Source organism: Watersipora subatra, chromosome 1 (assembly GCF_963576615.1).
Source record: "Watersipora subatra chromosome 1, tzWatSuba1.1, whole genome shotgun sequence".
NCBI classification, from domain to species: domain Eukaryota; kingdom Metazoa; phylum Bryozoa; class Gymnolaemata; order Cheilostomatida; family Watersiporidae; genus Watersipora; species Watersipora subatra.
In genome coordinates this window covers 57249527-57267652 of record NC_088708.1, presented here as the reverse complement: position 1 = coordinate 57267652, position 18126 = coordinate 57249527, and the positions used below count along the sequence as shown (strand labels likewise).

The 18126-nt window shown below is 34.2% G+C and overlaps 1 protein-coding gene and 1 pseudogene across 1 annotated transcript in view; both read left to right on the top strand.

Annotated features, from left to right (window-relative positions):
• The window catches only part of LOC137393206 (serine/threonine-protein kinase BRSK2-like), a 49264-nt gene extending 44438 nt beyond the window's left edge, over nucleotides 1-4826 (top strand). Inside the window, exons 17-18 of the mRNA XM_068079657.1 lie at nucleotides 730-917; nucleotides 4232-4826. Coding sequence (XP_067935758.1) covers nucleotides 730-917; nucleotides 4232-4396 — 353 coding nt within the window. The 3' untranslated portion in view covers nucleotides 4397-4826. The remainder of the gene's footprint in view (nucleotides 1-729; nucleotides 918-4231) is intronic.
• Nucleotides 4827-10934: 6108 nt separating this feature from the next.
• On the top strand, nucleotides 10935-11053 carry LOC137386135 (5S ribosomal RNA; annotated as a pseudogene).
• Nucleotides 11054-18126: the final 7073 nt, after the last annotated feature.

Sequence of the window (18126 nt, the reverse complement as noted above, 5' to 3'; positions counted from 1 at the left end):
ATCGTCATATTAGTGTTTGTAGAAAGCAAGGGTTTGATCTGTTCTTGTCAACCAATTTGTAGGTCAAAATGCTCGCAAATTTGAGCGGATTCAAAATGGTCAACTCACGGACAGACGATATAAGTTTGTTACATTTCAATAATTATAGCCATCTCTGGTTCGTGATCAAAAGTATGGAAGGTCATAACTCCCATATGTCATGAATTGTATTGTGAATGTACTTGTATTGTCATTCCTATCTCTTGTAATCTCATCGACACAGCCTATTGAGTTAGTGCTGGTAAATTAGACTCAATTTTTTGGAATCGCTAACTATTAGACAATGATGTTAGTATTACAATTGTGATAGCAATGAAATGAGTGCCCAGAAAATTCTAGGAATGCTACTATTATTAGCACCATTACAACCATTATTACTTGTATTATTATTACTATCGGTATCGTTAACATGTTTACTAGTACTACTATCTTTGCTCTTACTACACAACTAACTACTTACACAACTGCCAGTAGTGCCACGGTTACCACGGTTACCGCTACTCTATAACTACCATTATACTATCATTCTGCAAGGATTGTTTTTAACGTGGTCATAATTCACATTTTGCTTGGATTCCGCTCAAGTGTGTCTAGTAATCGCAACATTTCTCAATAACCATTTTTTTAATTCTAAATAAATAGCGAGCCTAATGTTGTCAGCCGGTTTTAAACAACCTTTTCACTCTACAGGTCCAATACGGCGCTTCAAGAGACTCTGTGAGATTATGCAAAGCTCCTTACTTAATTCTCGTGTCCACCGAAATCAGCTCGCTGTCGCCACAGACAACCTGAGCAGTGACGGTTCTTCCTGTTCGTCACGTTCCTCATCACTCACCTCTGACAGGATATCACCAGGTGTCGGCAAAGAAAATGACACGGTGAGTTTACACTCTATTTTGTCATCGGGTGATAGTTCTTACGAAATAAATTATGTGGAAGTATTTTAATGTATTAATTAACTGATAATTAATATACTGATGCGCAAGGGAATACTAATATTTGAATCAATAACTTATGATCTGTTGTCTCAAAATACAAAAATGTTTCACTATTAGTATAAAGTTGTAGGGAAAACAAAAGATTATAAACGCAACATTAATATTATTTGTAGGTAAAGATTAACATTGGTCAGTAGGTAAAGATTAACATTGGTCTGTAGGTAAAGACTAACAATGGTCAGTAGGTGAAAATTAACATTAGTCTGTAGGTAAAAATTAACATTGGTCTGTAGGTAAAGATTAACATTGGGCAGTGGGTAAAGATTAACATTGGTCTGTAGGTAAAGATTAACATTGGTCTGTAGGTAAAGATTAACGTTGGTCTGTAGGTAAAGATTAACATTGGTCTGTAGGTAAATATTAACATTGGTCAGTAGGCAAAGATTAACATTGGTCTGTAGGTAAAGATTAACATTGGTCTGTAGGTAAAGATTAACATTGGTCAGTAGGTAAAGATTAATATTATAAATATATAAATATAGATAGCATTAGACAATAGCATTGACAATTAATTCTCATTAAGTTTTTATATAAAATAAATAAACTCTTTTTTAAAGCTTTTATGATTGTAAATTATTGAAATGTATTGAAATTAGGATTTTTAAAATTGATCACATGGCCACACGTTTACTTCATATGGTCACATGATCACTTCACATAGCCACTTGATCATATGTTTACTTAATGATTCCATCGCATGTACACCTGACCATTAAATCACATGACCATTTTTTTACATTATCTTTTACCATTTTAACTATTTATGCCAGATGATATGAACTTCTAAAAAGAACAGAGTAAAATATCAATGTTTTAGAAATACTGTTTTCTAGTTAGTTAGCATTGTGTCCACTTTATGGTCTACTCTACGCCACACTCTACGCTTCACTCTATGGTTGTCTTTGTTGTTTTTGTTTTTACCGTAGCTTCTGCTGCAAACTTGTATCAATTCCAATACATGTTATCGTTTCGCTGTTTTGTCTTCAAGCACAAAGCAAAGGCCAAAGTAGCTATAGAGCGGTAACGATGAAGTGAGTTGCTTATGACTACATAATGTGTGGTGTGCTCCTTGTCTTACTCGTTTTCTCTGAGTGACATCCTTGCTCAGCTAGACATCGCATGCGCTTCATTCAATTTGTGCAAACCAAAAAAGGAGTTGTGTGCTCACAGGTTCACAGACATTGAACAACATGTAGGTCGTGTTATCATATGTTGATAATTTTATTCATATTATAGTGGGTGTGCATGTTTGGTCTATAACCTGTTGCTCAGTGTAATGCGATGTGTGAGATATAAAGTGATACAATGCGTGTATTTGTATTCCATCTGAATGCGTGTATTGTGAGATTAGTTTATGGTTTATCTGTGAAATCCTTAGACTGGTTTATGATGCTTTGTGCTTATTTTTTGTGGCGACCCAAACTTTGTGATAGTGTTTAAAATTGGAAGCAGCTAATGCTGTTTGCTTTTCTCTGTTATTGTGACTTTGAGCCACAATTGGTCAGCTCTTATTTTTTATACAGAATATTTGATGCCAAAAAATCTACATATATACAATAATTTATTATGTAATACAAAAAAATATGTTTAATCTGGTAAAAATTTGTTATAGCATCCTGATCCGCAGAAAGGCAATTTTCTCCTGTAAGGCAGACCGATGTTTTTATAGAGTGATATTGAGTTGGTTTGGAGTGACAAGCTTTTGTTAATTTATTGTTATTCATCTATTGCTGTTTTACCATTGGTCAATGATGACTCTTATTTTCTATGCCTTACTCTTATTGGCTGCTGATACCTACTGGGTTACATGTGCTGTGCATTTATTGGCTCGTGATTGGCCATCATTTCACTATGCTCTACCATGATTGGCTAGTGATTCCGTGGAAAGATTGTGTGTTGCATTGCTTGGCTCACTCATATTTTTTCATCACAGGTCATTGCTTTTTCACACATACTTGAGGCATAATATATATTACTTGTTAAAATCTTGAAACTAGTCTAGTTTCTCCTACATTTATTTTTGACGTATAAAGTGTCTTAATTTTGATTATGAATGGAGCTTACTTGAGATTCGATAAACTAAACTTACTTCCAGTTGTTTGAGAAGAGATTTTGACTTGAATGGCTTTGTCCAACCATGTTAGTTTCAACAATAAATATTTTCATGATTTGTGTGTGAATAATTAACAGCACCATTTCTTGTAATTAGCATTAAGTTCTACTAACTACAAATATGACTTATTTTGAAATTTTGATAATATTTTACATGTGTGGTAGGTTTTTATCTAATTTTAAGAGGCTACACATAAAAATTCTATGAAACAATTTTTATACATGGTCTAAGCTTAACTCTACTTGTATACAACAAACTTAAATATAAATCAAATCTCCAATATCCCTGCTTGCGACAGGATAGGGCAACTCCCATATGTTCACCAAGATTTCATCAATTTATCTCGTCATACGTGTAGTTAAGCACATGTCTTTGGCTGTCGCCACAATACGTTTGTGGTGCTGGAGTATTTTTAGTTTGAATGCTATTTATGCTATAGAATTTATACTATACCAATTATAGAAATGCTATCGCTATCCTAATCTCTGCACTTTTTGCTGGTGTATTACGCTGGTGAGGTGTACTGAGCACTGGACAAAGCTTATTCTGGAATATTCTATTAGTTTTTAGCGCATTATATTAGTATGTTTAGCTTTCTTTGCTAATGTTTCAGCTGGCTTGTGATTGGCATTGCTTTTATATAGGTTTCTTCCAATTACTCGGCGCATAGTGATGTACAAATGCAAGAGATCTGAGCAAGATTTTTGCAGCATATGCTCTTTGCAATTGGTTCAATGCGAAGATTACATATAATATAGAGCGAGCACAAGCCTGAAGAAGAAATTTCTATTTATTTAAAATTTCAATTTTTCAATATTTTATGCTTTGTTCATATAACCATCTGGTTTGTTTTTATGAAGATTTCATTTCCACTTGCAAAGGAGAATAAATAAATGTCTATACATGTATATTAGGTTGGAATCTCTGATGAATACCTATCTTGATTTTTACCCAATTTGAATAAAAAGGTCAAGATTAGTAATTTAGGGTGGAAAATTTTTTATCAACATAAAATTTGTTACTATAGAGTTCAGCATCACATATCATGAGGATGTTGAAGACATGTCCTTTATGATTGCAGGGAACGCATTGCCAACTTGATCCTAAATCTCTAACACGAAATGGTTCCAATATCTCTTCTGTGTCAGCAATGTCAACAACAAGCATGCCTGAATCTCCACGGCTACCGGCGCGAGCTCGCAGGATGCTGTTCTTTATGAACAGTGAACCGGGTGTTCAGATATGAGAGAAGCACACTTTATCAACTTTTCACCATAGCTTAAGTGCTGCTTTACAGACATGCTAATAAATGCTATTCTCGAAAGTGGTATAACCTGGAAAATTAAAGGTCAATATGCAGGGCGTACTGAATTTATAGAGTGCATAGCTTTTCCTCAATTTTCAGGGTAATGCTTTGTCTAGAAAAATATAACTAACCGTTAGTATTTCTAATTTGAAACAATAGAACCACTTGCATTGTTACATGTTGCGTAGGTTTCATTTTTCTGGAAATTTATGAAAATATATTTTAAACTCGCTGTTTTTATAGGATATTTTAATTGTTTGTACAGTTTGTTGTATGAGGCTTGATATAAAGCGATGATGACTGACAATACAGCATGTGTTGATATTTTAATCACTGAATTAATTTTCAAAAAAATTTCCTTCAGTGACTTCTTTACCTCCTCGAGAATAAGAGCTTTACCGATGTATTTTTATGTTTTGTTATTCACAAACTTGCGTGTCCTTAAGACTACTGCTAGGAATTGATACATTCACATGAAAGTAGAGTTACTCACGCAGTAACTAGGAGCTGAGTACATAGAAACTAGATGTGACTGAATGTGCACCATTCATTATGTGTTCACAACTAGTTTCCTTGGAGATAAGGCACTACATAAACGTCTTAAAAGTTTCAATTTCCTAGCTTACCACTTTTCATTCTTTTTGTGATGAGGCTGTATTTTGATTTACACGTATTGGCAATTATAAGATTGTTCTATGCATCCTATAATGCAACTATGTTCTGGTGGTGGAGATCCTTTGGTGTTAAGATGATAGTAACAGTTAAGGCCTAGGATGGTTTGCGACGCTTTTGTACCCAACCGCTGTTTGTTCAGTTTTTGATGATTATCAGTGGATGATGGGATACCAATGATCGGATTGTTTAATCAGAGGCCAAGGTTCGTTATGCAATGATAATCACCGTCTAACGATAAGAGAACTGATGCCGTTTTAATCAGTATCATTAATATCTTTTCTGTCTCCCACACAGTAGTAATGGTTAACCACGCAATCTTTGCAGATGAGCATATAAAATAAATACAGCACCGAGGTATATAGTCCATGGTAAACAGGATCTGCTGCCATATGTTTATTCTCTCATCGCTATCAACATTAATCCCTCATCCCCAGGTAACTACTTATTTAATAACCCACGACAATCTGACAACGGTTGCACAACAAAATTCAATATTGTTACCCGTGCAGCTGTTAAAAATATTATTTTGGTATTACGCGCTAGCAGTGGCTGGGCCACTCAGAAAAAGGGCACTTAATGTTATTGATAACCCAGGTTAGACCTAGGCAGAAATACTCTCCAGATAATATCAACCATCTAAAGCAATCGACTCTTCTGCTTATTATCAATGATTTATGACTCAAGCCTATTTGGCAGCAGAAAATAAAAGGATTAAACTCCTACAACTTGTAATATCAATTCAGCATGTGAGGTAATTGTTTTAAACTCGTCCAACTAGAGGAAACGTAAAAGAAATGGGTACAATTACTAGTTTTCTTCTACCAACAACAATGTACATGTAGGTATTGTAACTTTGAGTATAGCCTAAGTTTATTTGCTATTACTGAATGCCCGGCGTTGCATGGGTAGCTAAATAATTACCCATTGAACTTGAGTAACTTAAGCTAGTAACTTAAGCTGTCTAATAATTAACTTATAAGCTAGTAAATTAACTTACTATAATAAGAGCCATGTTCATCATTTCGTTACACAATCAATCTTTCACGCAATCAATCATGATCTTCAAGCATACTAGTTGTAACCAATAGTATTTTCATAAGCGCTGCAGCCATGCATATTTTAACTGGTGTACTAAGTATGGTCACAAATATTCTATTGCGTAGCAATGTGACTGCTTGGCTTAGTAGTAAGCATGCCTGCCTACAGACCTGAAAGTTGTGAGTTCAAATCTAGTGCAAAGTGGAATTTTTGATGCTATAACTTTATTGCTATAACTAGACACACAAATAAACGTTGAGATTTATATGTATATAGATTTTTTTCATTGGTTAGACTTGTATAAGTGCCTGAAATAAATTGTTTCTATGGTTGGCAAAATGAACATTGAAATAAAAATGTGTCCTCACTCAAACTATTTGCACATTGATTGTATTTTGTTCACGAATGATGTTCTGAACAGCACTAATAAGTTCATCCGATATAATACTGTTGGCCCAATGTTCAGCCACATCTTTAAAAGACACTCAGAACTTCTGCAAGAAAGTGAAAATGCACAAAAACATGAAATATATTTAAAATCTCTTTTACGCTGTTAAGTGAATAAAAAGATAATTTGAAGGAGTTTTGAAAAATTGCATTTTTGCTATATTCCTGTATTCCTATCATAACTGCAAGCAATACTATTGGATTATAGCTTGAATTATATTTTATTATGCTTAAGAGATAAATATGCAACAAACATTTTACACTCTGTCTGAAATCTTTGTATTAAAATCGTTATTTTTCTCAAGTACATTGAATTTTATTATTTATCAAACCAACATTCAAACGGGCCAATCCGTATAATATATAATGTACATCTCTGTATTAAGTTCATTGTGAGATGCATCAAAACCTTCTAGCGAGTATGATAAAATATACACTTTTTACAGCCAAAGAATATATAATGAAAATTGTTGCAGAGCTCGATCTGACCCTCTTAGCGAGAACAAATTTTTACTTCGCTACAGGATGTCTGTTATTTTTTATCAATATAAATTAATACGCTATCATGACACCTATTAATTTGTAAGCTATTTGGTGTAACAACAGGTGAGTAATAGGTGCTGTTCAAAGGCTTGTTATTTTTATCTACAATATATACAGTCATGTACCTATAGTAATATAAACGGGTGAGTAAAATTTCTCATGGCCAGACTTTACTGTACATAAAAACCTTAGTTGAACACATTGTAGTTCTGTTTTTTGAAATAAATCTTAAAATGTATTGAGCTGGCTGCCCTCATAATAAATAAATATTTGTCTCAAAATGCGCGAGTTTTAGGCCTACTTGAAAAACAGGCCTTCATAGAAAGCTCTTACATAGGCGAACCGGTGTGTCAAAAAGATGTTTACATTGAAGCAAATAACTTGATGTTTTAGAAACACATCGAGTCTCAAAACAGGTACACTTACGTTGAACTGGTGTGTGCACAGCTATAACTTCTAACATACAGTACATATTCCATGAGTTAGGAGTCGTTTGCTCTCTCCTAATCTGAAAGTTGTTAACCGCACTCACGAATATTCAACTAGCTCACTTATTAGCTACGATAAGTAATTAAATCACTCCAAACCAGTAGTTTAAGGTCATCAAAATTTGTACAAGTGCTGTAGGCTTGCTACCATTTCTTCACACGTATTAGACAATTTTGTCAGCATTTTCAAAACTAAGTATTCCCTTTTAAATACTAATGCATAAACATGCCCTCAAGTGAAAGGTGAGTTTTTTGCTAGAGATGTTTTTGTACAGAAAAAAACTGATCGAGCCAAACTAATTTTTCCTGCCATATCCATCTTCTTGTGATCTTGCAATTATCAAACGTCAATCCAAGTTGTTCTTTTGACAAACTACCCTAGCACGAGTACTAAAAACTCTAAGGACCTGTCCATCGTCTGTTACCGCGGATAAAATGAGACAAACCTCTGCTACGTTCTGGCGCATGCTCATCGCTGAATGTAATTTCTGTTATAATGTAGAATCTACATTCTGGTTTGTAATTCGCTTTCAAACTTTGTGAGACAATTTGACTTTTCCATTTCTAAGCTCCACGTGTACAGTTTTATTTCATCGCAAGCGAAAGCAGTTACTCGAGTTCATTGTTATGAGAATGCGTTTTTTTGGGGATTCGTTTTATGAGAAAAACGACTCCCCCTATGGCAAAAGGGGGAGTCGTTTTTCTTTAATTACCGGTATTTGCTATAGTTTTACAGCAAGTCCGTAACATCAACATCCATGTTCCGAAAGTGTTTTACACAAAGAAGAAAATCTCAGCGCATCGTTAGCACCTATTACTCCGTGCAGAACAAAAACGAGTCAAAATTATGTACTCTTCAAAATAACTGCAAAGTAACCCGCTTATCTATGAGCAGCTATACAATAGCGATCGTTTCAAACTCTAAGCGTTTAAAAGTGCCTTCCACATTTCATGCGCAGCCATCAATTTGATCTCCAAACCTACGTTCAACACACCGCATCTAATACCCTACAAGATGAAAATATTCGTTGGTCATAAAAATTCGCGATTTCGCGAACAATCAATCCCGCGAATTATTAAATTCAGTGAATAATTAGTTCTATTTTTAATCACAAGAGAGAATAACTACTGCATCAAATTAAAAACTAGTCGCTAGCCTAGTTTTTAATGTAAATACTAAACGTAATTGCGTTCCAAAACATTTTTAAAATCATTGCCTGAGCTTTGAGCTAGCACTATTGGCAATGCATCACATTCATTTACAAAATTATTCGAGGTTGTCACAAGATATGCAGAATGGCGTCATCGCGAAAATAGCCGCGAGGCAGAAGTGCTAAGGGTAGCCGAGTTCCAAAACTTCTTTAAAATCATCGCCAGGCTTCGAGCTTTATTGCCCATTGTGTCAAACTTTACAAAACTATTCAAAGTTTTTATAAGTTATTCGGCATGGCTTCAGCATAGCAAAAAAGCTCTCCTAGTCTTTCTACATTAGAATCAACTTCATCAATCTCTAATACCGAAGTCAAGGACGATCATGATTCTGATCTGGACATTATGGTATGTATTTGATTTGCAGTGCAGATACGTTTTTCCATAATCAACTGCATTAGTTAATTCTTTTGTTTAAAAACTGATCGCTTTCATCAAATACTTCAGCTATTGTTTTTGTACTTCCTCAACACTCGGTTAATATTTTTTCTTTTTTGTGTTTACTGCAGATTGAGAATGAAACAACCTACTCCGATTACGAAAACTAGAGACAAGTAGTAATATTCATCAAGGCAGGAATATTGGCAGAGAGGCAACCAGTCAACCTAGACCCCTTCATCGACAACAACTCCTTGATATCGCTGTAGCAAACATGATTAAATTATATATTTTATTTCATGTATAGATATATTATAATTTATTATAAACTTGAGTGTACAAATAAAATATTTCAAATACAAATAAAATTTTACAAACGATGAATGGAGTAAATATATACAGTTTAGTCCATATGGCGGTTGTCTGGCAATAAAATTAAACCGGTACTTTTGATATGTGAATACTAGCGTGTAATGGTGCTTTCTGACTAGTTATTTTACTAATAGCAGATCTGTCGCTGTCACGGTCTTGGGTAGGTGTTGAAGGCGATTTTCCCGCTACTACATGGCTGGTAAGGAAGTTATCATCAGAACTCTCCTCGTGGTTTACTATTGCAAAGTTCTGCCGGTTGGCCAAAGATTTGTGCTCGTAAAGGCGTTTTTGTTCCTTTTTTAAAAACAGATATATTCTTCTCGTAAGTAGCTGCGGTCACTTCAACCTCAATTTCCAGACATTCCTGAATGATTGGCGATCTTCTAAGAATGACATCTACCACCTTTGCAATCGTTGTTCTTCGGTGTATGATGAAAAATCTCTCTCTCTCTCACACTAAAACAAATAATGAAGCAGTAGGGATGGAAAAAAAATACGGTAGTATTGCATTTTACCGAAGAACCAAAGTAAAATTCAACTAATTTAGTAAATGTAAAAACTCATTACTTACCGCAAGTTGTTGGCTTATCAAAGGCTTCCAAAGCGATGAATATTCGTCAAAACCTCTGGACGCAGCAAAAATTGCTTACCGTGGAATAGCATGATCGCCCCGCAGTTGTAAGCTAAATATAAACCGGAACACGCGGTGTGCGCATGCGTAGTAATAACTATTACTAGCCGCAATAGAGTTAACTTTTCCTAGAGAGTGGCAGTTTTCAGCCGCAAATAAATTCATCCGCGAATATGCATGAAAAGACAATTTTCGCGAAATATAACTCCGCGAACGAATTCATCCTGTAGGGTATATGAAATATGAAATATATCGATGAGCGCTAAATAAGTATATGTACTCTATAGCGTATAAAAATTAATTACAATACATCTTAGCATTTCATAATAATCTCACAGGTATTTAGGCCTTCCAAAGTACGGAGATTAGCACCTTGACACAATTAGCAATTGCATAGCTAGTGTAGATGAAGAGATCTGAGGTAACTGGATAGCCTTAAGTAAGTAATAGAATTCATACAGTATTATCTAGTTTTGGACAAAAATTTATATGGCTATGATATTTCTTGATATAAAGAGATGAAGTAAATAAAAAAGCTTTAGGAATGTAAATTAGAATTATTCTATTTATTAAAATTATTCCATCCAAGCTGATGGAAAAAAGTCTACAGCACCCGGTATTCCCAGGCCGCCACCCATCCAAGTACTAACCTAAACTAACTAACAAGTTAATATCGAGTGTTGAGAAAACACTTAGTGTCTATGGCCATATCACATTGAAAACGCCAATTTTTGTCCGATCACTGAAGCTAAGCAACGTTGAGCCCGGTTACTACTTGGATGGGTGACTGCCTGGGAATACCGGGTGCTGTAGACTTTATGTTTATACAGTATAAGAATGTGTCTATTTTGGTGTATTGTTCTGGCAGGAAACAAATGTGATGTTCTAGGACTGAATGTAAAGGCTTACCTGAGCTATATTTTAACCAATGCACAAACAAAATATGGGAAATTGTATAAACATGTAATAGTAGATATATAATATCGATATACAGTTAAAACAAAAACATGAGTTTTAACACAACAACATATTATGTGTTTAAGTGAGAAGCTCTACTAATGCACAAAAAAACCAATTTTATTTGAAATCTTTTTTATGTTGATAAGTGAATGAAGATATGAACGGAAGGATTTTTTTAGTAATGCATTTTTGCTATATTCCCGTATTCCTATTTCTTCTGTCTTTATTGTCGTGTTAATTACTAAAGTTGCTGTTGACTATGAAATGATTAAGATTGTATAAGAGCTCTATTTTTCAGATAGAGAGTGTTCTTGGTTTTATAGCTACCTTCGTCAACAACTATTAAGTATTGTCACTAAGCACTGAGTAGACCAAATAACTTGGCTTCCTGTATCCTGATAGTGAACTGTGCTTCCTCCTTTAACCAATGAGCATCCAGGGCAGCTCCCTATGACTGTATAGCCCTGGATGCTCATTGATTAAGTGAAGACTAAACCAACTGCTTTCAATCAATATTCTTTTCATAAATTAACTATCACAATAAATAAAATGATAAAAATTTTGCATGTGCAAAGATTGATAAAATCCTTCCTTTATTATAAAAACTCTGATTCTCTACAGTTAGCATTTATCTTTTACTCTGTTGAAAATCAGCCAATCATTTATCTTATTACATTATTATTATTGTTGAATCTATATTTGAAACTCTGTACCTAGCCTTTCACCTTTACATGATTTCTAAAACTTGAGTACTAAAATCAGCATTATGTAAATATAAACTATTTATATTATCTAGCACTTTAATAAATACTTTCTATGAAGGACTCTTTTTTATAAAAACCAACATTAACTTAAAGTACCTAAACAATACAGAAATTTGTAAGGAAATAATCTACATACGTATTACATTCTAATGAGTCTGCAACAGTTTTATGTTTATTGAACTTTCTCTAAAAGGAATTCATGAGCTTAAAAATGACCATTGTACTAATAGATGTAGTTGTTTGAGCTTTCATACTGTTTGTGAGACTTTAGGAGAAAATCTTTTTACAATGACATGCAGACTAATAAGCTTTTTGAACATTTTTTGACTATAAGTCATGCTGCTTATAGTCTGTTTTTCGGTGTTTTATTTACATACGCATTAGACTAGATGACAGTTGACCTTGACCTTTCCTCAGTTTGCTAATTTTATCAACACGCAATATTATACTGGTTGTATTGAGTTTTTATTTCAAGAACTCACAATGGAGATTCTTAATGCATGTACTTCAACCATTTTATCATGAGCTGTCAGAGTTATCATGCCACGACAGCGCATCTACTCGACTCGCTCTGTTAGCTGAGAATTTTGGTCTGCAATTTACTTTAATCAATTCCATAAATATGTATAAACCAGAAACAGGCTATGAACTTATGATTGTTAAGCCAACAAGTTGCACATGGAAGTTGTACAAAAAGACAGATTTTATGTGGTTTCAGGCAGTAAGTACATGAAATAACCTTTTTACTATTTATATGACTTATTTAATTTTATTTAGAAAATAATTAGAATTTTTATTTATAAGTACCAGCATGGTAGTTGCTTTACTGTAGTGCAGGCTATTGATGTGACTTACCTTTTGCATGCCAACAGTTCTACAGTTAGCGCCCTTTGTATGACTTCTCTGGAGTTGAGTTTTTTTCAGGTTTTCACCACCAGTATCAAGCTAGAAAGAGATTAGGACCTTATATCAACTGTCAGTCAGTAGGTTCGACTGATTGGGATGTTTAGTAGCAATTTGAACTTCAACCAATAAAACCACTATTACATCAATGCATAGCTCAAATGTACTCACATGGGTACATATAAGTATTGTAGTAGTATATCTTTTACTAGTTTGCCTCACAGATTGCTCATCAATAGATATAAGTCCAACTTTTAATAGAATGAAGACAATGAAGTCAGCCGTGTTGAGCATTAGTTTGTGTAGTTGTATTGGCAGAGTTGCATTTAATGGTAGCAATTAGCCAATGACTAAACAGCAATTAAATTGGTTTATTTTACCGTTGATCCATGAAACGTTTAAGGGAGCGTGGGAGGGGTAGGGGGAGGGGGAGAGAGGAAGAAACAGAGGAAGAGAAAGAGAGAGTGGGAGAGAGAGAGAGGAAGGGAGAAAGAGGGAGAGAGAGAGAGAGGAAGGGAGAAAGAGGAAGAGAGATTGAGAGAAAGAGAGAGAGGGAGAGAGAGAAGGAGAGAAAGAGAGGGAGAGACAATGGGAGTCCAACAGAATAGCATCAACAAAATCAATATGATGTAGACAAATTCATTTGCCATAACATACAGGTATTAAAATTCTCATAAAATGCTAGTCAACTCTAAATAAATGTACTAACAAGCAGGATTGCAAGGCTGACTAGTTGAAGGACCTGCAGTGTTTGACTATTTTATAAAATATGTGAAATCTAAACTGGGAATCCTTGAGCAAAGCTAGTTTACACAAGTTTATTGAATATAAGGACATATAAGGTTATATAAGGTTTCTTAATGGATAATAGTTTCTTTCAAGTGATATTAAGATGGTTTCATTTACTAAATTGTTTGGGAGTTGTCTATCTAGCAAAAATGGACAACCCCTCATAAGGAGAGGCTTCAAAACTGGCTATTTGTGTAGAGAGAATTTATTAACTAAGCAATGATAATTTATTTTTTATCATGATTTAAGGTAAGTGTAAGTTTAGACTCGCTTCTTCAGGGCTGTTTTTCATGCGATAATATATTTCAATGCTGCCGATTTTGCAATTTTACTTTCACCTAAGAAGTAGCTCGTATAGGCTTATATAGTGAAAAAGTATGTTTGTAATATATTACTGGATGAATTTGATAACTAGTAAAATTAAAAATTAAATGGTAGCATGCTTTGATGAATTTTCCAAATATTGCGATACTGTATTGCGTGTAAGGATGGACATGTGGCCCATGTGTAGTGGCACAGGTTTCAATTATCTACTAAGCATTAGCTAAGAAAGTTTGGGTAGACAACATAGCGTCTACAATAACATTCTAGTAGAATTTGTTTTATCAACCATTATTGCCTCTGGTGGTCTACAGCGCCTGACCTTGTGAACAACTGCTTGGAATTCAATACCCAGAAAAGGCCACTGGTGGTTGCAAGAAGGGCTGCTGGACTTACCTTGCTCCTCTGCCAAATTGATGAAGCAAAGGCTACCTGAGTGCTAGACTATGGTCATTTAGGTAACAAAAGGTTATAGATATGCTAAACAAGGTTATATGAAAACTTTAAATAAACACATGGTGCTACAGTGGTACGCTACTAACAGCTTAAGGGTTTTTAGTAAGGTGCGTTCTTAATCATCTGTCTTTTTGCAGCAACAACTTTAGGTTGGGAAAAAGAATCGTAACATATGCGAATCGAACTCACAACATTTAGGTTCTAATAATTGCACCAACCAAATACCCATTGGCATGTAAGTGTAATTGTATAATTGTAAGTACAGTTATTACTCTTGGCGATCTCTCAGGCCCCTTCACCCTACCAAGGTACTCACAATAATAACTCGTGTTTTTTATCGACCCGTGTTATTTCTTGTGAGCAAAGAAGTTGCTCTGAAGTTGCAAAAAACTTCTCCGCAATCTTGTCACTTCGAATAAAATGGTAAAGGAGAGAAGAGAGACAACATTGTAGTATACACCTGATAGTTTTGTAAGAGAAGAAAAAGGGCATACGAACTTATAATACTAGAAAAAAGTGGGAATTGAAGAGTTGAGAGTGAATGCTTGGTACAGTTTTAGTGTTTAGTTTTGATACCAATTAAACACAGTAGTCACCTAACGCTCCATCTACATGTACATTATATAGAGTCCAATTATAGTCCCTGCAAGGAAGTGGCAGCATCCTATGCTATATAGTGAACTTTGGTACTCGGAGAAAGGAGATTCTGCGCCATCTGTCTGAATTCACTACTGGCAGCAGATATGCTATACCAGTGATTATAAGTTGAAGGCCTTGAAGGACATGATTATATGACCTTGAAGCAATAGGAGCTTTGTTGTTGTTTTTAATTACTGTCCTGTTTATTAGGTTTTTTAGTTGTTTTCAATTTTACAGACATGTATTGAGTGGCAATAGAAGCAGCACTAAGCTATTCTCTGCTAAACAGGATCCGCTGCCATATGTTTATTCCCTCATTGATATCACAGTTAATCCCTTATCTCCGGGTAACTATATAATAACTCGCACGCTGACAATAGTTAGATGCAGAGAAAATCGTATTATTATCATCAATGCAGCTCTTAAAAGTTTTATTTTGCTGCTGCTTGCTGACGGTGACCTTTGGCCTTTCATTAGGAGGAACTCAGAAGAGGGGCATTATTGTAATTGGAAAGCCAGGTAATCAGAAATACGATGTCAATACTACCTGCAATCATCTGCTTTTCAAATTGACCCTTTGAATGTCTTTACGCTTACAACGGTCATTACTAATGTTATTGTTATTACTATTACTATTATTATCATTAATACTATCACTATTATAATTGCTATTACTATCACCATTACTATCACCATTACTATCATTATTACTATCACTATTACTATCACCATTATCACTATTACTGTTGCTATTACTATCATTATCACTATCACCATTACTATCACCATTACTATCATTATTACTATCACTATTACTATCACCATTATCACTATTACTGTTGCTATTACTATCATTATTACTATCACCATTACTATCACCATTACTATCATTATTACTATCACCATTACTATCACCATTACTATCATTATTACTATCACCATTACTACCACTACTACTATTGCTATTACTATCGCTATTACTTTTACTATCACTATCACTATTACTATTATTATTAATTCATCACAATAGTTAGGTTCAACTAAACTACGAATTAAAGAAACTAGGCTCTTCTATTATTTGAGCGTGTTTAGATTGTTTTGACATAGAGCATGACTGAAAGTGAGTTCATTAATTGCTATTATATAAATAACTAGCTGCGCTACCCGGCGTTGCTCGGGTAATAAAAAAGTCTTTCGACAAAAAATTGATTTGTATTGAACATATAACAACATTTCCCATTCTAACTTTCAAACTACATATCATGAGAGAAGTGTTTTGTGTAGTTGAAATAAATTAAGAGAAAAATAAAAACAACTGTAAAGATTTTAAAACTTTATCAAACTACTGTAACTTTCAAGCTATTAGCCTGGCACATTGCCAATGGAAAATTTCATTAAGCTAGTTAATATGCGCTAGGCTTCTAAAGAGGTACTACATGACCTTGCGTCAGCATTGTCCAGCTGCGCTATTCTAATAATAGCTATAGCTGGAGGGACACACATACATACTTTGAAAAAAATATATATAATCAATGATATACAGCCCCATGTGGGGGCTGTATTATCATTCGGCAGTTTCTATTTGCTAATAAATTTTTTTACCAGGTTTTATTTACGCTGTGTTCTCTGTTGGTCTTTTGTGCTATTGTCTTTTATATTTGTATGAACAAATAGCTTGTAGTAATTATGTGTAAACAGGTTGTTGTTTTTCTGTTGACAGCTGAAATTCGCAACAATGGAAAGATGTTGAAAGGCCACAATACTGTACCTCCTGTGTTCAACCATCTCTTTGGATGATGATCGTAACTTCTCTGACCATTAGAGACAATCATTAGAAAAACATTAAACTGTTTATTTTGTGCATACTGATAAGTAAAACTTGCTTCATAACAATTTTTTTGTCACACATGATGCTATGGTATACCAATGTTATAGTATAACTATATCATACCCTGCACAAAATTTGACTTTATCCACACAAATAGACTTGCTGCCAGTTTTTTTTATTCATCTCCAATAAAGTTTTCATTTTCTAATTTCCGCAATATTCCATTGTATATAATTAAAATAAATAGACTACATAAATATGTTATATTATGATTATAACTAATAAATTTTTTATTAGTTTGTATAGGTCAAGGCCAATCAAGTAATCTCTGGCAACAAAAGTATTATTAACAAAAACTGTTTCACAAAATGTCTGAACAATCAAAGTTTAACTGAAAAATGTTTTAGCATAATAACTCTCATTATTCATGGTATTACACAATCGCACAAACAACAGTTAAACTATAATATTGCAGAGGCTGGCTAACTAACTGGTATGTGTTAGACAGTTAGAGGTAATAGAATTCCAAATACTCATTGACAGTAAGAAAAGATACTGTAGGGAAACAATACTGTACTAAGTTTCTCTGATATTAATGTTTATGCAATAGTATTACTGGCTGAGCAGTATCTGGAGATGTGAAATTATTTCAAAATCTATAATTATTTGTTTCACATGCAATCTAATTGCTATTAAAATACCATATGTGACAAATTCTGAAAGAACACAGTACAAAAAATACTCAATATTGCTTTAAGAAAACGTTGGAGTATAGAGCAGATAACTCATGGTAAAGCATAATTGATTATTACTTATGTCGATATCTGATATCAGGTTAAACCATTGAGAAGCAAAGAAGACAACTACTTATTAACACAGGCCAACGAATTAATACTTATTTTTGCATGCACCAACAAGTGAAGGTAAAATCAAATCAGGGTTGAAGTTGTTGTATCCTTGTTGCAGTCTTCATTGGGAATGGGAAGACAACTGTCACGTGAATATAAATGATGATTCTTATTAAATATTCGGCATGCTAATATTTGGCATGTATTATTGTTTTTACAAGACTGCCACACTGACATAATATTATGAAAATTTTGTGGCTGTGGAGAGGGCTGTAGTTGGACTTTGACAATATTTTATTAAAGAAGTTTGTGAGAGGAAATTTTAGCAAGCTCTTTAGATAGAAGATGCGATGTAATGCTTTTAAATGCTACTTGGACCAT